The following is a 25,475-nucleotide window of genomic DNA, read 5'->3' on the forward strand; positions in this document are numbered from 1 at the left end:
GCTTAAAAAATGATTTTTAACTCATGATGAATAATTCATATGCTTGAAAAAGGTTTGTGATTTCCCAATTGATAATTAAAGTAATAATGAAAATGTAGCTTTCCTTTTAATTCCTATATTTTTATGCACAAAATAAACAATACTATTATTTTAACATGTCACAATCTTTAAAACCCATATTTAGCTTGAGTCTGTCTTTTTGTTTGACGATTTGAAGACCACTGTTGTTGTAGTTCAAATTCCCTCTCTTTTGCCTAATTAATAATAAATAATGATTAATGAACTATCACCCCACATGAAGTGGTTAACACCCAGTGGGGGGGGGGGGGGGGGTACTCCCATATATGGACTATATGGGGATGATCCACTAAACAGGGTATGGTTTTTCGGGCTTCTTGTCATAAACAGGGTATGCAATTTCACTCGAATTCCAAGTTCTTCCTGAGTTTCCTGTCATATTCAGGGTTTCTACTTTCGTATTGACCGAAACTGGTTAGTTACGGTCGTAAAAAAACGATACACGAGATGACATGATAATTGAAACAGGAACACAGTGCAATTAATTATATCTTTTGTCATAAACAGGGTCTATAATTTTGAGTTTTTTTGTCATAAACAGGGTACCCCTTTCAGAATCCCAGCGGAACACCCCTACCCAAATCCTGGTGGAGTACCCCCCCCCCCTGGGGGTTAACTACATTAAACTCTTCTCCTGGGTACTTTATCTGGTCATCTTTGAGTCCCAAGAAGGGGGAAAAGAAAGTCTTCTTATTTTTAATTTCAGATTTTTAATATGCAAAATCTCAATAGACCAGTTTCGAGTTCCAAATTACCGCTGTATTTCTTGATTACAGACTCATTTGCACAGGGTTAGCCTCGAGTTTGTGCAGAATATTCACGTGTTCAAGTCAAGGTCCGTCGAGTTTCAAACTGTTTTTATTGTTGAAATTGTGCATTCTTTACTTTACTGTTGGTATTTGTGAATATTTAAACACTGATACGAGGCTAACCCTGTGTAAATGAGTCTGTAATCAAGGAACAAAGCGGTAATTTGGAATTCGAAACTGGTCTATTCAATATTGGATTTAATGTGCTCTGACTTCGTTCAGTCCAGAGTTTGATCTGTGAGTGCCCAGACTTTGAACACCGCAGACCACATCAGCAATGCTGTAATTTGTTATTGTGTTTAAATAAAAGCCATTATTATTATTATTAAGTTTAATACACTGTTGTAAGCAGGCATTATAATTGTAAATCTCATAGATTCTTTCAGGGTTCAATAAAATAGATATTTAGTCTATAAAGGTTGTATTTTCAATTTTTATGCTGCCAAACACAACTAACTTTCAGTGCATTGTCAAGCTGACATACCTGAAATGCTAAGTAGGTGATTTGATGTTTTCTGCGTTGCTGTGATGATGGCATATTGCCCTTTTTCTGTAAGAAGAAAGAAGAATTGAGAAATGATAATGAATAATAGACAACGTAAATTATTGTATTGGCAAAACTGTAGTTTGTCTAGTTACATGTTTGTGGGGGGAGGGGGAAGTGAGGAGGGGCAGGGGGAAGGGGGAGGAGGGAGGAGGGGGTAGGGAGGAGGGGGGGAGGGGGAGAGCTGGTGGGGGTCGGGGAAGAAAAGACTGTAGATTACAAAAAATGTAAATGTGGCCCTAATAGTCCAAATAGAATCATTAATTGCCCTTTCAGGAATTATAAAGTTGTGTATTTAGAATAGGGACACTTCATCAGCCAGTTTATTTCTTATGCGCAAGGAAACTAAAGAAATTAAGGTATCACTTTTTACTATCAGCAACCCTGCATTCTGTAACTCTCAAAAGGCTAACAAGTTTTGTTGACCTGGACACATTGTTGTCAACTTTTGATCTTCACTTGTGTTAATAACAATCTACTGAGACTCGTGCAAATAATTCATATGATTATATAAATCATAACTCCTGAAAGTCTGGAGTGAAAATAGACCCTTTTGAAGTTCCAAATTACTGCTGTGTTTCTTGATTACAGACTCATTTACTCAGGCTAAGCCTCGATTTTGTGAAGAATATTCACGTTTTCCAGTCAAGGTCCGTCAAGTTTCAAAGTGTTCGTATTGTTGAACTTGTGCATTCTTTACTTTACCGTTGGTATTTGCGAGTAATAATATTAGACACTGATTTGAGGCTTCACCTGAGCAAATGAGTCTGTAATCAAGAAACACAGCGGTAATTTGGAACTCAAAAAGGGTCTATTAAAAACCCTTGATGTAACAAACCTTGGAAGGACGATGAGCAATCTGTTCAGAGGTTATTTTTGTCATTTGTAGCTGGGTGTCACCAGTCTGGTCAGCCGCATTGATATCTATGATGTTGATCTGTTCGTTACAATTTCTTTTACCTTGTAATCTTTTTAACTGGAATTTTTAAAACATCAAGGGTGGTTTTTGTTAAAATAGGATCACATGTGATATATACCTGAGTTATTATTACCATATATATCATTGTCTCATCACCATCACCATTATCACTATCTTCATAATCACTACCATCACCACAACCACATCATCATCATCATGACCACTACCACATCATCATGACCACTACCATATCATCATCATCATGACCACTACCACATCATCATCATGACCACTATATCATCATCATCATGACCACTACCACATCATCATCATCATGACCACTACCACATCATCATCATCATGACCACTACCACATCATCATCATCATGACCACTACCATATCATCATCATCATGACCACTACCACATCATCATCATCATGACCACTACCACATCATCATCATCATGACCACTACCATATCATCATCATCATGACCACTACCACATCATCATCATCATGACCACTACCATATCATCATCATCATGACCACTACCACATCATCATCATCATGACCACTACCACATCATCATGACCACTACCACATCATCATCATCATGACCACTACCACATCATCATCATCATGACCACTACCACATCATCATCATCATGACCACTACCACATCATCATCATCATGACCACTACCATATCATCATCATCATGACCACTACCACATCATCATCATCATGACCACTACCATATCATCATCATCATGACCACTATATCATCATCATCATGACCACTACCATATCATCATCATCATGACCACTACCACATCATCATGACCACTACCACATCATCATCATCATGACCACTACCATATCATCATCATCATGACCACTACTACATCATCATCATCATGACCACTACCACATCATCATCATCATGACCACTACCATATCATCATCATCATGACCACTACCACATCATCATCATGACCACTACCACATCATCATCATCATGACCACTACCACATCATCATCATCATGACCACTACCATATCATCATCATCATGACCACTACCATATCATCATCATCATGACCACTACCACATCATCATCATCATGACCACTACCATATCATCATCATGACCACTACCATATCATCATCATCATGACCACTACCACATCATCATCATAACCACTACCACATCATCATCATAACCACTACCACATCATCATCATGACCACTACCATATCATCATCATCATGACCACTATATCATCATCATCATGACCACTATCATATCATCACCACCACATCATCATCATGACCACTATCACATCTTCATCATGACCACTATCATCATCATCATCATTATCAACACCACCACATCATCAGCATCATGACCACTATCATATCTTCATTATGACCACTATCATCATCATCATCAACACCATCATCATCACCACCACATCATCAGCATCATGACCACTATCATCATCACCATCACCACTAAGCATCACCACCATCATCATCATCATCATGACCACTATCATCATCATCATTATCACCACCACATCATCAGCATCATGACCACTATCATCATCACCATCACCACCATGTTAGTATCAATAACTTTACCAACCTTTTCCATATCAATATCATCTGTCTGCTCATTAGTCTGTTCTTGAGCATAACCTCCATATGTCTGGTTATACATTCCTTGTGTCCCATCAGCATCATAATATCCAGGATTCTCACTATATGCTCCATATCCTGACTGGATGGACAACAAGAAAGGTATGTCAGGGTAGATCATTGAGCAGAGTCCTCATGGTGAGGGCATAGGCTAGTGTTAGGGGTATTATTGCAATGCTGACTGGGGTACTGTAGCTGAAGCACTGCTAGAATAAGAGAATCTGGATTGAAGTGTTCTGGCACCTAAAGACTTCACATCCACCCCATAGTCCATGCATGTGACAGGGACTACCCCAAAGTTTTAAAAAATGGAACTAAAGAGCAATGTAAATTCTAAAGAGAAAGTTATATCCAACCAACTTTGAAATCATCACCAAACAAAAGTGTAAGTAGTTTGCTATTATTATGATAACTTCATAAATTATGTCCATTGAGTTTGTTTGATGCACTGTTCTTTGTTCTGCAGTTTTCTCCTCTGAGTGTGAGTTGAGTGATGTAAATAGTGAATGTAGTGGTAGTGTGTGTGGAGCAACTTCATAAAAAAGCCCTTTATGAAATATGAAATATAAACAGATTATAGGATCCAAATATTCCTTACATATTGTTGACTAGGACCTGCTGTTGGCTGATAGTAAGTCGTAGAAGCACCTTCACTAGTATCGTAGTAATGAGAAACAGCTGATGTACTTCCATAAGGACTTCCTTCTCCTACATATGATACTGAAGCATGGGCACTCTCTACCCCAGGTTTCCCAGAACTCATAGGAGCACTGTACTCTGTACTGTTAACTTCAAGGCTACCCGTAATTGTCTCTGATTTATTATGTGTTTTCGGCACATCTATTGGATTTTCATCTCCCAGAATGTTCACACTCATCACAGACGTCTCTAACTTAATTTTCTTAACGTCTTTTGGTACATTTGTGTCTATGACACTCTTTTTCTCACTAAAGCTGAAGAAGGCAACTGGCTCACCATCATCTTCATCGCCACTTCCATCGTCTTCTGATTTTTTTCCTTTTTTAGCATTTTTCTTTGCCGGTGCTGGTTTTTTGGTGAGTGTATGTGGGATGAGAGGTCTGTTGGACAGTTTAGCTATGGGTTTGTTAGGGTTATATGAGGTTGTAGTGATGCTGTGTCTTGGTTTTGGAAGAAGTGAAGAGAGACCTGAACCAGTCTGACAATAGATCAACATTAAAGAAACATTATAGACTCATTGAAATAATTCCCAATCTGGGAGTCAAAAAAAAAAAAACGATTTCCCTTCTCTTGAAGTAATTAATACTTTTCATTATTTTGACCCCACAGGTAGGGAGGGATTTGGTGACATTAAACAAGTAACTCTACTCAATTTTGAGAAATAGGATAAGTTTCTTTAATCCAAACATGTTTTGGCGTACATACCGCCATCATCAGTGAATGTTAATGATGTAATAAATGTATAACCTAGATTATATATAGTTAATAAGAGCACTCCATCACATGATGGTAGATTTAAGGGTCAAACCCACCACCATAATGACGAGAGATAGCAATGTCACTGGCAGTGCAACACCTGATTGATTTTAATGTATATATTTCTTTAGTAGCAAATAAGAAGGAACTTACTTTTGATTTCATGGGCTTCTTGGCAGTAGGTTCTTTTTCATCATCATCATCTAAATCATCCTATAAAAACATACATTTTGATTGCATTACTTATTCCTGGTGCATTGATTACATCATTGCTACTCCCTGGAACAAATCAAAGGTTTCTCCACACTTCATCACTACTAACCAATATCGAGGGACATACAAGGGCCACTGAGGATGTAAAGAAACCCTGGCAGTGACCACCCTCAGTGTCTACATCTCATACTAGCCACCTCTCGTTCACAACTCATTGTAAAGCGCCTTCGAACATATGCATATGGAAAAGAGCACTATATAAATAGATATCATTATTATTATTAAAGGTTTGACTGGAAAGGGTGGGCCTAACGCCTGGTGTGTGGGGATAGGTGATGGGGGGGGGGGGGGGGGGGGGTGGTGCCTACAAGTGTCAACTAGTATTTTACCTCACTGATTGTAGGAGCCACAATTCTGACTGGCTGCTTTCTTTTTCTACTCTTATCATCTTCATCATCTTCAGAACCTTTCTTTTTACCAACAGAAATTCCTGTTCCAAACGACCAGGGAGAAGGCATACGCGAAAACAAACTTCCAACTGATTTCTGCTCTTCGTTTGCCACACTTACTGGAGTCTTTTTATCTTTTTTTATTTGACTTAAAGGAACATACTCCTCTTCGACCTCTATAATCTCGTCCTCATCTTCATCGAGGTTTTGAGTGTCAAGAGTCGAGAAATTCGATCTTAAAACTGCTGTGGCGTTGTTTGGATTGTTTGGCTTTGGTAATAGCGATGATAGACGTGAACGATTACCAGAATTAGTCAAAGTTACGTCTTCGGAGGCCGTAGAAGTAGAAGGAGTAGTTTCTTCTACACGTTTGGCAGATGAAGTCGAAGGTTCACAAGCGGAAAACGACGATGTTTTTGGAGGAAAATTAGTGTTTCCTTCTCCTTCGCTATCACTTGATCCATCATTACTATCTCCGTAAGCTACAAGTGACATTTTAGACGTCTTGTTCTAAAATATTAGTCTAAATTCCGAGCTAAAATGTCGAACTTTCTTTACACAAGAACCTACAAGGACGCCATCTTGAAACTTCTAATGAAATGCGCCTGCGCAAATTTGAAAGATCGTCAATACCACAGGAAACCCAAAACTTTATTTTATTTTTATATGTGTGGCGTTCATTGATATGAAATTCTGCTAAAAACCGTATATTTCTAGAGATAAACTCACTAAGGGGACTCTCTTTCAGTAGATAAGTAGCTTGAAAGCTAAGGAAGGCCATTGCATTAATAGGTTTCTTCTTATTTGACAAAGTGAGTGAGCGCCGAACGGGAGTCGAGAAGCGGCGGCACACGTTTACGATGTAAAGTTTACTATTTTCGTTGCAATCTGAAATTGTTTTTTCTTGGACTTCATATATAGCTGGTCCAGCCCATCGAATCTCCGTATGCTACGAATTTGGTTGTACTATCCACATGACAAGTTGTCCAGTGCGCCAATGCCTCCCATGAGTTTTTCAGGGATTGGCCAGCCCATCGAATCTCCATATGTTACGACTTTTGTTGCGCTATCCACACATGACAAGTGGTCCAGTGGGCCCCTGGAAGGGCATCGCTACCCAAAGATATTTTCCGATTTTTATCCCCACATTTATCAGAAACATGATATTTATGGGATTGCCACATTCTCATTTGATCTTCTTTTTGGACAATTCTATTAATATTCCATGTTTGGTTTAACTATTAACACAGAAAGTTGTATATTTTCTTAGCCATCAAGTACATATGATCTATTTCTTAGCCATCTAGTGCATATGGCTACAGCAGAATCCTGAAACTCTTCAGGGACAATGTTGTGGCCTTTAATATTTTGATTATGCGCAGTTTGAAAGATAAGTTCCTGAAAACGACAAACCGAAACTTCCGAGGGATGTTTTCGCTAAAACCATAACTCACCAGGCTGGGTATGGGGCTTCATTTTAATTAGTAAACTCACCTTTGTTTCATGCATTGTTAACTAAGTGTTCCACTTCTCTACAAACCGTAGAAAATGTTGAAAGGAAACACCATTTTTTATTTCAATGAAACGCGCTTCCTCAAACTCGAAAGACCGCTGTACATGTAGAGAGAAACACAGGAAACCCAAAGCTTTTTTTGTTGTATCTTTGACATTGAACTATGATAAATGAATAAATAGAAAATAAAACATTTTTGACGTTAAGGGGTGATAAATAAGTGTACAAGTAAAGGGGATTCCTTGGGTCGGCACCAGTAATCAACGAGCAAGTCGTTCACAAGTACCTAACAGGTAGATTTCTATACATATACACCATGATACCACATGATAACATATAGTATTCCATTATTAATGACTCCTTACGATCCCCTTATTGGCTCCAAACGAAAAGGAACAAATATGAAACGATCGCCATAACTTGCTACAGTAAAAAAGGAAGCATATTAAATGGGAAAATAGAAAACAAATGTGATGGAAAAATGGATGGAAATCCCTTGGAAATAAACGTAAGTTTAACCGGTTAAAATTAGAGTTATACAAGAACAGAAATTCTTTATATAACATTCGGATGCTTCGTCGCCATTTTATTATAACGTGTTTTTTATGATACTTTATATGATGGTCGTGGCTTGAATAATGACTATATATCCTATTCAGGCGACAAACACATTGTTAATCTAACGCTTCTAAAAGATATTATAATCTAAACGAACTGTAATGGTTGTTTTATCTACTGATTACGAATAAACTCGCTGGTAGAACCTGTACGATTAGGTTTTAATCTATTATGGCTGACGACGTCTGTGCTGTTTATCATGCAACAGTGAAAACTATTGGCTAGATTTATTGCGTTTAATATCCATGGTAACTATTTACTGTCTGTGGGAAATATTACAAGAAAATTTGAATCGTATCTTATAGAGTCAGGGCCATAGATATGAAGAAAGATTTTTTTTTTGAAAGCCTGAAAAAATAATCAAAACTTGTTGTGAAATTCATACCTCCCTAGCGTTATCAAGTGTATATCTTACAAATAATTGAATTACAAGTTGTTTCGTTTCCTCAAAACGCTGCAGTTGACACGAGAAATTCTTACTCTATTGAGAAATTTGATGTTAAATTATTTTTTTTTCAGATGTAGAGAAATCTATAGATTCAAAACGATTACCAAATGAGCCCGCACACCCGGGATGTCTGAGTTGCCCTCACCCATAGACACGCATGCGTACTCACTAACAAAAGAAGCCAAAGAATTATTAAGTCGTATCAATATAACTAACCACTCGCCGAGGGTTGGTAAGATGGACGATCATACTCCATTGTCTCCAGAAACTAAAGTTCATCATGAAAACATGGCGCTTTATATGTTCGCTGGTATTGTCGTGACGTTTGTTCTCATTAGTACGGTTATCCTGTTCGTGGAGTTGTATCGAAATGGACGGTGTTTAAAAACTACGAAACAGAAAAAAGAAACCAAGAAAAAGATAGAGGAAGCTGAGGAAATTGAGCTTAAAGATATCTCATGACATGCGCAGTAAGGCAACGTGAAAGTGCAAGGAATTAAGGGATTTTATAGATATCTCATGACATGCGCAGTAAGGCAACGTGAAAGTGCAAGGAATTAAAGAATTTTATAGATATCTCATGACATGCGCAGTAAGGTAACGTGAAAGTGCAAGGATTTAAATATCTCGTGGCATGCGCAGTACGGCAAAATAAAAGCAAAAGAAATTGCGGGATTTCACAAATATCTAATGACATGCGCACTTGAATATCATGAGCACGCAAGAAATTATGGAATGTATACACGTGCGCAGTGAGACAACATGAAGGCGCAAAGGATTGAAGGATGTTATAGAAACTTCATGACATCTGTAGTAAGACAGAACTAAACACAAGAAAAATTTAAGAGTATTATAGATATCTAATGTCATGCGCATTTGAATAGTACGAGTGCAAAGGAATAGATATCTCACACATGCGCATTGAGGGAACATGAATGGCAATAAATTATGGGGTGTTATACATATTTAATGACATGCGCACTTGAATATTATGAGCGCGCAAGAAGTTAAGACGTGCAGATATAGATATCATTGCTGGTTTTCAAACATTCCCAAGAGAATGAAATAACAAAAGACACGGCGGCCATGTTGGATGACATAACAAAAGAGACTAATGACGAAGCTTGAATTCATCCAACATGGCGGCTGTGGAAACCATCAATAGATGGGCAAGAAATCAGTTATGGGATGTACGTCATTGTAAAACGTTAGCTAACCCATGCATTCCCATCTACCAAACTGAACACTCGTCCCAGTCTCCGGTCAACGAATTAATGTAACGCAACCATTTCCTAACGGTGTGGTTTGGTAATGCTCTTGAAATAATTTATATTTGAGTTTAATAATAAAATGGGAATTCTGCGTCAAATATGTTATTCTAAATATCTATTTTTTAACGAAAAAAACTAGCGATAGTAACTGACCTTTCAAGTGCCGCTGACATCATTTTCAAAGTGAAACAGAAAGAGTTTGAGTCATTTATTATCGCTAGTTTTTTTCGTTAAAAGTATATAAAAAGATTCTTTAACCTGAATATTTATGTCAACCTTAAGCAATGGTCGTCGAACTTAATACGTCTCACTGATGTGGTTTAATAAATTTCTGGGTAAGTAAGAAGTATAGTCTTAAAACTGTTTTGAAGTATGAGAGCATGAGAAAATGATAATGAAAGCGCTATTTAGCGACAGGCGTCAACTATCTACAATACACGTTACATGTTGAAATCATATTCCTGAATTTTCTTGAAATTTTTACTTTTTATTCATGAATTTGATTAATTTTTTTAACAACAGCTAGAGCTGGTGGTTCCTGTGTTACCGGAAGTTCCTTTGTTTAACACTAAGAGTCCTGTACTAAATGTCTATTGTTACTGCCTCTATCCAAGAGGTACTTCATATATTTTTTACAGAACTTCTGGTGAAAAAAATTTATTACGAACAAAGCGCTTGCCCATCCTTGACTCTCTCTCAACAAAAGCATCATTTTTTCAACATCCTACTTATGACAGATGAGATGAGAATCAGTTTCCGTTCCCTTAATGTGTGTTTTGAGAGTTGTAGTTTATCCTCGATGATGCTTGACGACCAGCAGAGGCGTCGGAGGAAGTCATTCATGATAAGGCAGGTCTGTGGATCTAAAAACTTGGATTTTTTACGTAGATTGTACAATTCAGTACTTGTAAAAGGATAGACAATTACGAACTCGCCGTACATTTTGGTCTTATATAAAGCAGGTCTGAAGATCTAGGAACTTTTTTACGCGAGGGGGAAAACACGTAGAAAATTTATAAAGCATAGAGTGGGGGGTAACGTTTTTAAATAATTTAATTAAAGTCTTCGTACAAATTCAATTGCTTTTTAGATGTGCTTCTCATTGAAAACCGTAAATACAGTATAAAAAGACATCCTGACAGCTGTGAAGTCTATACATTTTCCAATAGTTGCCCCCTCAGCAATTCATAATGTCTTAATTAAAACAATATAATTCAAGATGGCCACCATATCGGAAAATATGTCTATCCCTTGTAAACATGTACAGTAAGTTACGTCTTATGCTGAGTCACGCTGACCGTATAACGGATATAACAGTCTTTAACTCACTTGTAAATATCGCATATCAGTGGTTATATAACATTTTATTATCGACACCACTTCAGATATAATTGATGACTGTCTGTTCTTGGTCTGGGATCATCAGCCTTGTAGATACCAATATACCGGCCGGGTGATAGTAGTTAAGTGTGTTTGTTGTAAATAGTTAACCCAAGACTTACTGTTCAGACAACTACAATAATGATCACATGTTTTCTAACGTAAACATCATTCAAAATCCAAATGAACCAGACGCACAAACGCTTTTGAATATTCTCAGAAGGAGAGTTTTTTGTAGGAGAGAAGAAGGGGTTGATGTAGTCTATTGTTGATATAAAATATAAAACTGTTAGCACCGAGTAGTCTGCTGAGCCGTTTATCTAAAAAGTGTAAAGAAATGAATTACCCTGTATGAGCTACAATTGCGGATGAAGATTTTGCTTTTAGACTAAAATACAAACAGTTCCCCAAGCAATGCTTAGTCAGGTTTTTACAAGTGGAAAAGGATGGCCAAGTGAGCTCCAAATCAATTGACGTCAGTTTTCGCTAAAGAAATTAAAACTACAACAGTTACAATAACATAACCCTTAATATAGAGATAATAGGCAGATATCCTATAAATTAATCATATTAAAGAGCGTGGGTTTTTTTTTCGTGTGAGCTTGATCCTATTTCACCGTCTTTTTCTCTCTAATTGAATAAGCCAATCATTGAGCGAGAAATTCCCGCCATTTTATTACCTTACGGCGCGCGTGTGTTCCAAGGCATAACAGAAATCTAAAACATAAATTCTTTTATAAAAGCTTTTGGAAACTATAATATGAGAAAACAGTTAAACAAAATTCATACTAGCCATAATAGAGTAATTATTTCCTGTGGTGGTCGTGTAAATCCTTTAATTTCATCTTTGCGTGACTCAGTAGCACCTGAGGTACAATATCAATCCGAAGTACTCTTAACAAATTCTTATCAGTTTAGTAATTAAAACAATTTGTTAAGTGAGGAATAGAAATCAGTCCATTATCAGTTTTATTTGTTTAAATTCTTTAACGATCTTTTGAGCGATACCACTGAACTTTATCCCCAATAATGACGTTATAAACGAAATATTATGAAATAACCTGGGCATAAGTGATTCCATCAAGGATTATAGCAGTGATTTGGAGTGTTTTTCTGGTTGATTTATTCATCGTATTATTCTAGAATTAATTCCAAAATCAAAGCACGAAGAAACCTGACAATATCACAATGGTTAATTAACAGTCGATCAAAAAATTTCGTGGGAAATTTATTGAGGTTATTGTAGCGTTGAATGATTGAAATTAAGATTGCTACTTGCTTGGAGCCGTTCTGGTTGAATCACGAGAGAAATGATCAATTTATATACACACCTATTTCAATAAACATTGTCATCGCAGAAGGCGATAGATGATACTGAGGTCATTGCGACATGGAAATGGTTTTCGTTGAACACAAAGAATATTGAATCAGTCTCAACACTAAGATCCTCGTTCTGGACGAGAATGAGAAGCAGAAACACAAGTCATTCCAGCTATTCTTGGATCTTTGGAATGACCTATCTTCTATCGCTTTTCGCCTATTGCATCCTTTGGCGATGACAGCGTTTATTGAAATAGGCGTATATGAACGTAAACGTGTTATAAACAGTGTCATGCAGTTCTGAAGGCCATAAAAATGCAGATAAAAAGATGCAAAGTCCACTTGCAAAGAATATCACAGTAATAGAATATCATAGATAAAAACCAATATCATAGGTCGATGTGGTTTGATCGATGCAGCCAACTGAGGCAGTACGACTAGTCGAGTTTGATAAACTTTGTAACGGATACCGGTCAGCAAAATCCTTACGCTTCACTTTGAACTAAATCGAATAAAACTTGAATCTATGTGTGTTAGGACAGAATGCCTAAATAGGTTATTATTTTCTGAGTATTTGTCCTTGAAATATGAAGAGACAAAAAGCTTCCATGGGAAGATGCTGCTTTTGGAAACTGGAAGTTGTTGTTAATAATTTCAACAGGAAGACTAAGATTTGAAAAAAGAAAAAAGAAAAAAATTATAATGAAATTAAAGACGTCAATAAACGTAAATTTTTTTTATTTACTGTACACAAATCTAATGCCTCGTCCAAGAACTTGTAAAAAGTGTAAACGAAACCTTCTCCATTGGACCATTACTAGTTTGAATATGAAAAAAAATCACTTTATTCATGACATCTGTCGCAGGTATGTATACTATACTCTACTGACCACACACTGTACAACACTATTCACTAAACAAAACATGCTTGTGTATGAATATTACATACAGGCTGCAAGATTGAGTTCGTCACGGAATCCATCTAGCTACAAGAACAAAGATTAAACACACTGGCAAAGGGTTCGTGCACTTGGAACACTCATTCGGAAACAACCAAATTGGTAGATAGCCAGTTTTATAACATGTCGTAAAAACTCTGCGAATGAATGGTCTCTTGTCTCACGATAAAGCCTTTGCAACCTCTACACAAGTTTGTAAACTCTAAAATAATCTTCATTGACTCTTATAAATAACAATTAAAAGTATTTTAATGTTGTAACATGAAAGAATGATTAAACTGCTTGAACAGCCAAAGTAACCATTTGTCATTGACCACTTGAAACATGACCAATATTCAATATTTTTCATCTGGATTTTCGGTGATTTTAATGATTTTTATTTATTAACGTGCCGGGAAAGTCGACAAACTCTCTTAAAATTGGTGGCGATGATCACAAAGTACGAAAGTAAGCTGAATGACGGAAGAGGAAGAAGCAATGACGTAGTTCCATCCAGATGGACGCAGATAGAAACGCCTGACTCCCAGCAACAAAGCTCAGGAAACACCTACTTGCTTTAACGAAAACACAATTCAGTTCGTCACAAAATGCGTTCAACAATTAAGAGAAACGCTTCCTAAATGCCTTTTTAGTGGCATCGTAGTATGTGTAATGTCCGCCAATCCATGATCGAGTTGGTATCGTACATGTTAGGTTATAGTTGACGTTTGAATAGAGAATAAAGAAAAGAACATTGCACAGTTGCTAACAAAACTTTCAAATCACAACATAACAGGAAAATGTCGATGAGAAGGGACCAAGAAAACCTCAACACAACCCCTCACAGAGCAAAGAACTTCCTCAATATTAGGAGAAAAAGATAGAAAGAAAAATGGGGCGCAGCTGTGCGCAGAACGCTTGTTTGACTAAGATAAAATAGAGACTTCAGCATCCTCATGCGATACCAAAGTAGCCATAACTTGCTTTAGTAACAGGATCATGAAAAAAAGGTTGGACTCAAATTGTCCAATAAATCTTGATTCGCTAATTCGGTGCAGTAATCTTAGAATAATTGAACAAATGTTGTTCTTTTGTCGGCTGATTTAAGAAAGATTAACACTGTACCAAAGACAATTATATATTAAATATTTGTCATAACTTCACGACTAACCAGAAATTTCTGACTTCAAAGTTGTAAGACGTCGATTCCTGCGTTGTTTCTTTCCAAATTAATAATGGTAATCTTAAGTAGATTAATCAGGAAAGCTTAAGAATTGCGAGCATTGTTTGTTTTGGATAAAGTAACGGTACACAGTTCTGAGTACTTTTTGTCAACAGTTTGAAGGACTAAAGCCTATTGTTTATAAAGTAATTTATAAACATTATTCACAATTATTCTAATACTTTAAGAAATTAAGGGTGTGAAATGTTTTAGATTCTGCTGAACTCGTGGCAAGGCGCTCTAGAAAACGTCTTTTTAAACTTATACACCTTTTGCTGTTCATTAACAGAAAATGTACATTCATTTGTGCCAATAGTTGTATCAATAACGTGTAATGTACTTTCATCAACACCACAAGTAACATCATTAGCGTGGATCAACTTTCAATAACGACAATTGAATATGCGTGTACATTCGTGGGCATCAATGGACAATCAATAGCGCGTTTGTACATTCATATGCGCGGAATGTATTTTCTTTTGCGCGAAATTCAACTTCAACTAACACCAAATGACAAACAATAGCATTTATGGACAATCATTTAACCAAAAGTGAAAATTCATTAGTGCTATTAGCATAACCATTGACAATCTATAACGCATTTGGACAATCATGAGGGTCAACGTTATATTCTATAGCGTGGTTCGACAAACATTTGCATGATTCGAATGAACAATAAGAGAAATAAAACAATCATTAGCGATTTTTGTTTTTATCACTTTAAAACATATAAAAAACTCAGGTAACTGCCTCCATAAAAGCGGCTGCGTAGGAGAATAGCAATTAGCTCACTTAAAGCAGCAATCAAAGACGACATCAGCAGTCCAGAGATCCAACAACATACGAACGATCGGGCTGAGGCAAGACGACGAGGGATTGCTCTAGGTCACTACAGAACGCAGTTGCTAATGGAAGGGTTCCAGAGAAATGTGGCAACTATCACTATCGCTAAATGTGGTAAGTGGTTCAGTTATATGCAAACGTATTTGCCACGATGTATAAATGGCGAAGAAATTAAAGGCTAAAATAAATAAATGATTGTTTTATTTCTCTTATTGTTCATTCGAATCGTGCAAATGTTTGTCGAACCACGCTATAGAATATAACATTGATCCTCATGATTGTCCAAACGCGTTATAGATTGTCAATGATTATGCTAATAGCACTAATGAATTTTCACTTTTGGTTAAATGATTGTCCATAAATGCTATTGTTTGTCATTTGGTGTTATTGAAGTTGAATTTCGCGCAAAAGAAAATACATTCCGCGCATATGAATGTACGAACGCGCTATTGATTGTCCATTGATGTCTATGAATGCACACGCATATTTAATTGTCGTTATTGAAAGTTGATCCGCGCTAATGATGTTACTTGTGGTGTTGATGAAAGTACATTACACGTTATTGATACAACTATTGGCACAAATGAATGTACATTTTCTGTTAATGAACAGCAAAAGGTGTAATATGATTCAATTTGAAATTGTCACTGCAAAGATAAGCATATTGCTTGCATAAATGTCTCGTGTGAAAAGCTGGTGTGAAGCCTTTTGGTAATCAGAGTATCAAAAGAGTTATTAGAAAACGTTTTTTATATCGGTGATGACTAATGATATATTGGACTTCTTTTCACAAAGACCACACAAATTCTTCTAAACAATAAACAAATCCAAGTAAAACTGAAGCTTAGTCCGATGTATTGTTCGAGCTAAATTCCTTTCAAGAGTGGGACCTATGTAGTTTTCTGTAACAGCCGTTGGATGTAAGGAGGTTTTTGAGTTAGTTGAGAACCAGGAAGGACAGAGATGCGTTGGTTTTTCGAATTTAGGCTCGTCAGTCCCACACAGTTGGCGAGGAGGTGTTGAAACAAGCATCACAAAGGCCTTCAGAGGAAAGAAATAATATAAACAACAACCACCCCTCCAGCTAGAAATTAAACAGCAATCCTATCACGACCTAAAACTCTATTGTCCCTGTATTCATTTAATTTACAATGCTTTTGTATCTCAACTCAAGGGATTGTCCGTTAATTATACCAAGTGAATACATTAGACTAGGAATAAACAAAAAGAAAACAACACAACCTATGCCGCCCTGCTGTTTTCCATTATTAGCGTAATACAACTTTGGACGAATTGTTTAATCGCAGTAGGTTGCCATAATAAAGTTGGATTATCTTTTCACTGTAATGAGACAAAATTGCTTGGCGAGGTCTCCAACTGTGAAAGCTTAGCTTGAAATTACCTCGAGTGTATAACAGGAAATTGATCAATCGTCTGGTAATCATGTTTAACTTTGTCAAATGCGCTCTTCAAACTTCCTGCATCAAAAAATCCAAGATGAGGCTGATTGACTGAAAACTCACAAGTGCGCATCAGTATTAATGAAAATAAATTACACCGTAAGTAAATTTGCTGTAGATAAACACCGCCCGCTTTTATCCTCATAGCCATGGCGATACAGCTCTTTTAATTAGGTTGATTGGCCGCTAATTTTCCCTATTCTGCGCCCAAAATAGCCCTAACAAGAAGGTATTAAAGCTACAAGTCCTTAATATTCATTTGGCTCTAACTATCAAAGCAAGGTGGTGACTTAAAGAGTATCCTTAAATGTCCAAATGTTGTTTTATTAATTTATAAAATAAATAGTTGAAGTAGGTGTCGAGAAGGTAGGAAACACGCATAGGATGATGTCAGAATCTAGAATGGCGAACCGGCCAACAGAGCTGAATTATCTTCTCGCTCGGTGATTGGACAATCGTTAAAGGTTATTTATTCTTAGCCTATTGTATTGTGAAATAAACACTAATTAAGAAACTGACATACGGTCATTTTGATTACCAAACAAAAGCGCTTAGATTAAAAGCAAATATTAAATTTGCATTCATTAGAGGTTTTGAACTCGCTCGAACAGGTTGTAAAGACAAGGGCTGTTCTTGGGAACGCACGAGCATTCGCGGTTACATTTCGGCTTGTTATTAGGGTCAGTACCAGATTTGTAATGAACAGCTTAAATCGACCAAGCATGATGTATCGTGTAGGGGAAAGAGAGAGATCGCTAGATGAGGTTCAATCACAGAGTAAGAGCAATCACTCTATAGAGTCAGCTTTAATTCAGGCCTCCAGTAAAGGTTATACCATTGATATGATACTTGGTGGCAGCAACGAGAGACGACAGCCCCAGAACCGAACCTCGCAGAACGCCGAACAAATCTCAACGTCAGTCGAAGACGAGTCTAGCGATGTTGGTAAGACTTTATTACCTTTTAAATACTTTGTTGAATTCGTTTTACTCGTATCTACTGCAGAGATTAATCTCATTAAAGTTAAGTACTATACACTAAGTGAATCGTCTATAGTTGCTATCGTTAATGGCAAACGCAGCAGGGATATTCTAAGTGTTTAAGTAATTCTTTCTTTCAACCAACATACCAACTACCTAATACATGTGTTTGACGCTATGGACATTTATGCTCTTATAAAATCACTAACCGTATCAAATCACAAGACTTTCTTTCTAAATATATTTAAACACTCTGGTGCGCGGAGAGTTAATTCTCTTTCCCTAAGATCGCAACCCCCAAAAGCCTAACCCTTTTGCAATTCCCATAGAAAGTGCAAAAGCAAATAGACAATTTTGGCCATTTTTCGTGTGTTTTTCATTTATATAAAGGTTTTTCTATTGAAATAATTTGAAAACGTCAATAGACTCTTGTCATGTCTTTAGATTAGCGTATCATAATTTTGATAGAACGTATAAATGTCATTAATTAAAGACGATGCTCCAAGTCCGGACGAAAAAGACGAGATCTACAGCAACGACAGTCCAAGTGATGATAACAGAGGACGCAAAATGAGAAGAAGTAGAACGACTTTCACGACGTATCAACTACATCAGCTTGAACGCGCGTTTGAGAAGACACAATACCCTGATGTATTTACACGTGAGGAACTGGCTTTGAGACTTGACTTGAGCGAGGCAAGGGTCCAGGTGAGTTGTCTAGGCTAATCTTGCTATCTCAAATTATCAATTTACTAGTAATTATGTGATAGGAATATTATAAATTGGACCATAAAGTTCCTTGAAGCCATAACACTATATGTTGATATCGGTGGTTCGCTCCCAACGTAGCATAGTAGATCAGATAACGGTTGGCTATATTACTGTTAATTACTAATTAAACACTCTATGACTGCTGTGAAAACTGTACCCTCATAAATTGAGTTAAAACACTACGTTCCTTTCCGTGTTTACTTGACTCATTATAACCAATAAATACAACTCTACGATCCAAACAAATTCATATTTGTCCTATAATTTATCATCAAACGGATAACCAATTCGATATTCCCGTATTCTCTATTTTATGTTGTAATAAATTTTCTCGCGATGAAAAAATAATTCAGTTTCCAGTCTAGATATCGAAGTATCTTATTTATGTTTAAATAAATGGTAGTTGGAGATTATTTGAAACAGTCATCGAGGTATCGATTGGTCCTTCAGAACGTATTAGCTTTTTTCGCCCGTCTTTGAAATTAAGACCTATGACGCATGGCATCGGCACAGCCTAAAGCAATACCGACTTCAAAGTCACCTTTAATTAGAATTGTCTTAGTTTTACAAGCCAGTAATTAATCACGATACTTCGGTGCCCAAGTTTGCAGAGATGAGACCGCTTGGAACAGGAGTCTTGATCAAAAGACAAGACATACTGTTCTTAATCACAAAACAAACGAAATTGTTTAAACTTACTATAATTCTCTTTGGTTTTAGCGGATCTTTTCAGTGGTTTTTACCAGTTTTTGAGTTAGAAGTCCACTAGTAAATACCGCCTCGATGACCGTATTTTTGATCTGTTCTTGCATCGACTGTTCATATTTAAGAATATATTTTACATTTTGCCTATGGAACTGTGCTAAAATATTAAATCGAGGGAGAATCTTTAATTAACAATGACTATAAAAACATGAATAAAAATTAGAAAAAAAATCATATGAAAGAAAACAAGTTAGAAAGGTTAAATGAAGAAGAAAAGGTTGATTGAAAAAAAAAAAAAAAGAAAAAAAAAAAAGATAATACGACAAGTAAAATTAATAAGATATGAATTGGAAGTTTCTCGAGGTGATATCAATTTGATAAGAGAGAGTGTGCTATATCTGTTGCCAAGCGTTCTTAAATGGACACTAATGACCAATTAAAACTCTACAAGTCGATACAAAATTGAGTGAATTAATTGAAAATCAAATGTTTGCGTTGATGAAGAGTAGTGTGAATTGGGGGTCAGTTTGTCAGATAATTAATATCAATACATTTAGAGAACAATAAAATCCATACTATATTTGATGTTGATTTAAGAGATAAACTACTGCAACGTGGTCGATTTTGAAATCATAAAACCTGCTTTAAATTGGCAAATAATTTAAGTTAAATGTAAAAAAAGGCTAATTTGGCCGGGTCATATCCCAGTATCGAAGTAAGTTGAAAAACTAGTTTGAGTTTTTCATTCATTTTAAAATTCCTTTTGATGTTATCGCCGCTAGACTCTTTCAACTCGACATTTTAGTTATACAATAGGGGTAGGAATCAGCTACTTAGGTATTGATATCAAAGAATATCAATGGTAAAGTGTTTGATGAGAACTAGTAACTCGATAGCTTGATATCTTGTTGGAGGTAACAATTAGTTAAGTTTGTAATCCCAAGGTTTTTGATAATGCTTTCATCCTGTTTGTTTTCGTAAAATTATCGATGAAAAACGAAATCAAACTTTGAACTTTCAATTTAAGTGTTTAATATGAGATGAATTACGTTTTTGAGGTCGCATTTTTCAATCAAAGATAACTTACCAAAAGGTAAAATAACGCGGACAGGTGCTGAACAGTTAAGGAACCTAGTTTAACTGGGATTTTGAATAAAGACTTTATTGCGAAAGAAGGCGCGTGTTCATGTGTTTGTATGTGTTTTTACTGAGAGAGTAATAACCAATCTTGGAGAGGCAAAAACATGTGTGATACATGAATACAATATTCGTCCTCTTGAATATGGCGTACAATATCGATACTATACCAAGGACTCGATAGCAAACTTGTATGAACACGAATATTATCACCGATAGAACTTAAAAACACAAGTTCAAAGATATATATATATTTAAAAAATTCCTGAAAAGTCGTTTTGTTAACAATATTTTGAAGATTTCATTTGTCATGAGAAATTGCTGAAATTCGATTTCAAATGATAACACACGCTTCGATGGTACTTTAGTTTTGGGCTGAGGACACAACGGTCGGATAATAAATTTTCGTGATTTTATAGCGAACACATCCACTCAAGAATGTATACATCATTGTTGATTCATTTAGACACGTTCGAAAAGACACGAGTTTAAGTCTACATTCAGCAGTCGATAGGATTACTAGACCGTTAGCTTGAGCACGAAATGGCCTTATACAGATGTAACTTGCTCTTAGTGCAAGGCTATGGGATTCGAAACTGAGTTGGTGTCAGACGATAAAACACTAACTGAATGATTTCCTTGATACAAACTTAATACAACATGGAATGTTAAATGATGATATTACAATTTATACACATTACACGAGTTTGATAAACATGTAGGAAGATAAAATCGACGAGTTTCTGAAGTTTTGTTACGCGAGTAATTTGCATTAGCTATTAGCCCCATGCGGAGAAAAGCAAATAAACCCTTGGGCTGTTTGCAGTTTTTTTCCAAACACTCTATCGATGAGATTAAAATCACGTTTAAACAATCAACTTAACTTGTCTGTTTTACACGTTATCCTATCTGGGGATATTAGATGGCTAAGCCAATACACGATACAGTGAATATATAATTTGTTTATGAATCTAAGATGCTTAGGTTTAATATAATGTGGTAGCTAGAGCTATAGTTTACTTCATGCCGCTTGGTTTTGCTGGAGAGTAAAAGATGTATGTACCACACGAGAAACCTTTGATTGACAAACAAAAACTCATTATATCCGGGTTAATTAAGTCTAAATTGTAATCATTATTAGTATATAGAAAAAACACCTTGATATGAGATTTATGGACTCGACATTTACTGACACACATCTTTCCGAGTAGATTTAGATCTACGTGTTATGATTTGGTCTTCGCTAAAGTTCAACTTACTGTGAGAACAAAGACTGTAAAAATTAAAAAAACGATATTTGGCTTTTCAAAACGTTCTGTTCTGCAATAATTAAAAAATTCTCATTGTTGCCTGGAGCTAATCATTTCGTTATGTTTTGTTGATCTCTTTTTAGAGATTAATGTAAAGATTTCAACAATAATCTTTAATTTTCGTTATTTTAGTTTGAATATTGACATAAGAAAGTAAAGAGTTGAAGCTTTTTTTCGCGAGAATAAACTTGTTTATATATTTTTTGGAAATGTTTTTGAACATAAATTAAACACATTAATTCCAGTATTATCTAGTTTATCACATGTTCAATCAAAAGGCTTTTTTCTGCTCTTTTATCTTCTTGATCATTACTACAATAACACAACCCTCCAAAAGACAGGCGATGACAGATCTTAATCTCTCTTGATTGAAGAGTTAACTTTTTCAAGTGTTAGAAAGAATTAACAAGTTCGGTGTTATGTCTCTAATTAATATGCGAGAAACAAGGGACTATTTGGAAACGATAACAAGCTGTTTAGCTTTTCTGTAAGATAATAATGGACTTGAATATTTTATTTTGTGGCACTTTGAAGTTAAATTTTCGTTGTAGTTAGTTTTGAAATAAATTTCTTTCCTGTAGGTAGTGTTTGCGAACATGGAATTCAAACTAATTACAAATGTTTACTATTCTGACTCATTCATACAGTGGTCCAATATTTATATCCGTATCAATGAATTTTTCACGTTTTTTTATGGATTTTGATTGTATTACAGATTGCATTTTGCAAGGACTTTCGATCCTTCCTCTAGAATTTCTACCTCACCTTTTATAAATAGTTTGATCAGATTAATACCAATCATGATTAATTTACGAGCACTAAGTATATATAAGCAACCTTCTGTTACTAAGTCTAAAACCTTTCGATATCATTAAGGCGAGATAATCCGATTAATTTCCTCCCGCCAGTAACGTTATTATCGGTATAAAGTTACTATTCATTACTGTCTATAATTGATACCCCGCCTAGATGAATCAAAGTGAATGTTCACTTATAAATCATTAATCGTTTGTTTTAAAACAAACGGACGTTAAAAAATACTGTCTCGATGCGGTTTGTTAGCAATCAATCTGAACGAGGACGCTTTCCTTTTCCTTACTGTATCTTGTACTTCTCTTTCTTTCTTCTTTCTTTTGATTCTATTATTATTGTGCCTGTTGAAAGTAGCGAGAACATCTTGAAAGATATTTTCGTCTGGGTTCGTAGTATCAGGATAATCCTAGTGATTCTAACCACAAGATTTAATGCTGTTCCATCATTATCTTATGTGGTATTTTATTCTCTGCCATTAAATCCATCCAGACCGATCAGGTATGGCAAAAAGAACTAAACCGAATGAAATATTAAAGTGTATTTTTATATAAAAAAAACCCTCAGAATCTGGTGAAATCAGTGCATCCATTACTGACGATAATAGTGAGAAGCATGTGAAGTCACATTTATTATTTGGGCGCTCACGAAACTCGAACATAGCTAGTTTACATAATAGTTTTACACCATATTTGAAAAGTTACATTTTCTCAGTTGGGAACCCTGTGTCAAGAAGAAACACAGTAAATCTCGTACCAATAGGAAGATATCAGAAATATGGTTTAAGAATGCGAATGCTAGGTTCTCGTTGCTATTTTATTTAGTAAATAACCATGCTATTTTTAGTCTACTGACAAATCAGGCAGTAGTGAATTTGACAGTTGACAAAAGTGTTCTAATGATATTTCAACTGTTTGGCCTTTTAGAATGGTTTGAAAAAGATAATAATGTCTTGTTGACTTATTTTAGGTCTGGTTTCAAAACAGAAGAGCCAAATGGCGTAAGAAAGAGAAAGCTCTAGGACGTGAGAGTCCTAACTACGTGTACCCAGCCGGCGCAGAGTACCAAAGATCGATACAAGAAATGCAGCAGCTACATGGGGGGTGGTCAATGCCTGGAGTACCAGCAGGGTTGCTAGAGCGATGGGGCCACCATGTCCCTGCGCTTAGCCTTGTCTCTCCATATGCCGCAGCACCTCCTCCATTTAGTCCATTTGGTCCACATTTTAGTCCTATGTCTCCGTTGTCTCCTGCAGTATCACCGCTTTCATCAAACGGCGTGGGCTTTTACTCGCCATCTCTGATGCGACATCCTTACTTCCATCCTTCAATGATTCCATACATGAAAACACCTCAAACAGGCTCCCCAGAACTGAATCAAGAAGTTAGAAAGACTAGTATAGACGACTTAAGACACAAAGCTAGGAAGCACTCGGAATCATTGTCATCACCTAATGAAGATATTAAGACTAAATCATGATGAATCTAGTCTTTAAAAGAAAATGAAAAAATTGATTTGTATCCAATATAGTATGACTCAACATTCGTGCGCAAAAACTGGTTTAGTAGTTCGCACAGCAATTTCTAAATTAAGTAAATTATATCTGCAATTTTTTAGGTATATTTCTATGGTCATAAAACTTGAAATCATTCGTTCTCAACATCATAAACATAACGATATTTGTAAATATACACAGTATTTAAATTTACACGCGGTGTTGATGGAATATGCGTTGCCATTAGTATTTAAGTATTAAGAATCATATATTCATTCATCTGTAAAAAGTCTTAGATTAAACTTCGGTCATATGCGTATAAAGCAAGCGAATGAAGGAACGGACACACGGTACAGCAATGCGCGCAGCATTGTAGACAATGTTGCTGAAGTAGGATAGTTTTCTACTTCAGCAACGTTGCGTGCAACAAATTGCCACGTGTGTTATGGCCTGCAACATCAATTGTATGCAACATTGCGCGCAATGTTGCAGAGTGTGTCCTTAGCTTAAGATTCAGACTGTGCCTTGCGCGTTGCGAGAATTACACTGCGCGATGTAAGTACAGTATTCTGCGAAATCTATGAAATATGAGTTTGTCTTCCACGCCTGAGGGAGGGTCCATAAAGGCAAAAGTAAAGTTGCATGCAACAGATTGCTCACAACACAAATATCAACGGAGTACCGAAGTTACCTCATGAAAAACTGTCCTAAAAAGACGCAGAAAATTGTTTTTGCTAACGTTTCTTAAGTCTGTTCTAAGCAAAGTTGCTCGTCTGTGTGGGTCTTAAATTTGGCTTGTAAAAGTAAGGACTTTGTTGCCTGCGCGCGGAGAATAAATTGCTTTGCATTTACTGGGTATGACAAGGTCGAATACTAATTATTTATGACACCTACTTTAAAAGTTTGTCTTAGCCAAAGGAGATAGGAGATAGGCGATAGCTCACTACAAGATGAAAAGGAAATACAAACAACAATGGATATCTCAACACTAAGGTCCATGGTTGTTCTTGTCTAGAATGAGTAAATAGAAGATACACAAGCTATTCTTAGATCCTGGAATAATCTATATCCTATCGCTTATCTCCTTTG

At 36.2% G+C, this 25,475-nt stretch overlaps 2 protein-coding genes and 1 long non-coding RNA gene across 4 annotated transcripts; 2 read left to right on the top strand and 1 right to left on the bottom strand.

Moving 5' to 3' along the window:
* Positions 1-87: 87 nt before the first annotated feature.
* LOC116296567 (proline-rich protein PRCC) lies at positions 88-6,781 on the bottom strand. Its single transcript, XM_089037717.1, has 7 exons — positions 6,106-6,781; positions 5,657-5,716; positions 4,647-5,225; positions 3,996-4,130; positions 2,270-2,407; positions 1,372-1,437; positions 88-254 (listed from the first exon to the last, which is right to left on the bottom strand). Exons 1-7 carry the CDS (start codon positions 6,658-6,660, stop codon positions 168-170), a joined length of 1,620 nt encoding a protein of 539 aa, XP_088893843.1. The 5' UTR covers positions 6,661-6,781; the 3' UTR covers positions 88-167.
* A 6,671-nt stretch (positions 6,782-13,452) lies between these two features.
* Positions 13,453-13,969, top strand: LOC148913939 (uncharacterized). The gene is made up of 2 exons (XR_016119539.1): positions 13,453-13,581; positions 13,667-13,969. It is a non-coding gene; the product is annotated as an uncharacterized LOC148913939 (long non-coding RNA).
* Positions 13,970-15,582: 1,613 nt separating this feature from the next.
* LOC116296570 (uncharacterized) lies at positions 15,583-25,250 on the top strand. 2 transcript variants are annotated; one of them, XM_089037721.1, is made up of 3 exons: positions 15,583-15,832; positions 18,652-18,866; positions 23,861-25,250. In XM_089037721.1, exons 1-3 carry the CDS (start codon positions 15,784-15,786, stop codon positions 24,368-24,370), a joined length of 774 nt encoding a protein of 257 aa, XP_088893847.1. In that variant the 5' UTR covers positions 15,583-15,783; the 3' UTR covers positions 24,371-25,250. The 2 variants fall into 2 exon arrangements, with proteins under 2 accessions (XP_088893847.1, XP_031560466.2); XM_031704606.2 differs by lacking the exon at positions 15,583-15,832 and adding an exon at positions 17,528-18,123.
* Positions 25,251-25,475: the final 225 nt, after the last annotated feature.

Source organism: Actinia tenebrosa, unplaced genomic scaffold, assembly GCF_029948245.1.
Source record: "Actinia tenebrosa isolate PJP-AT-01 unplaced genomic scaffold, QUT_ActTen_1.0 PGA_scaffold0__85_contigs__length_37466705, whole genome shotgun sequence".
NCBI classification, from domain to species: Eukaryota; Metazoa; Cnidaria; class Anthozoa; order Actiniaria; family Actiniidae; genus Actinia; species Actinia tenebrosa.

Coding starts and splice junctions, on each gene's coding strand:
- LOC116296567 (XM_089037717.1), bottom strand. CDS start 6,660: ATGTCACTTGTAGCTTACGGAGATAGTAATGATGGATCAAGTGATAGC. Junction 5,226..5,656: donor AGAAGCCCATGAAATCAAAA/GTAAGTTCCTTC, acceptor ATCTATTGTCAG/ACTGGTTCAGGTCTCTCTTC. Junction 1,438..2,269: donor TTGCTCATCGTCCTTCCAAG/GTTTGTTACATC, acceptor TTCTTCTTACAG/AAAAAGGGCAATATGCCATC.
- LOC116296570 (XM_031704606.2), top strand. CDS start 17,877: ATGAACAGCTTAAATCGACCAAGCATGATGTATCGTGTAGGGGAAAGA. Junction 18,124..18,651: donor AGACGAGTCTAGCGATGTTG/GTAAGACTTTAT, acceptor CATTAATTAAAG/ACGATGCTCCAAGTCCGGAC. Junction 18,867..23,860: donor TGAGCGAGGCAAGGGTCCAG/GTGAGTTGTCTA, acceptor GACTTATTTTAG/GTCTGGTTTCAAAACAGAAG.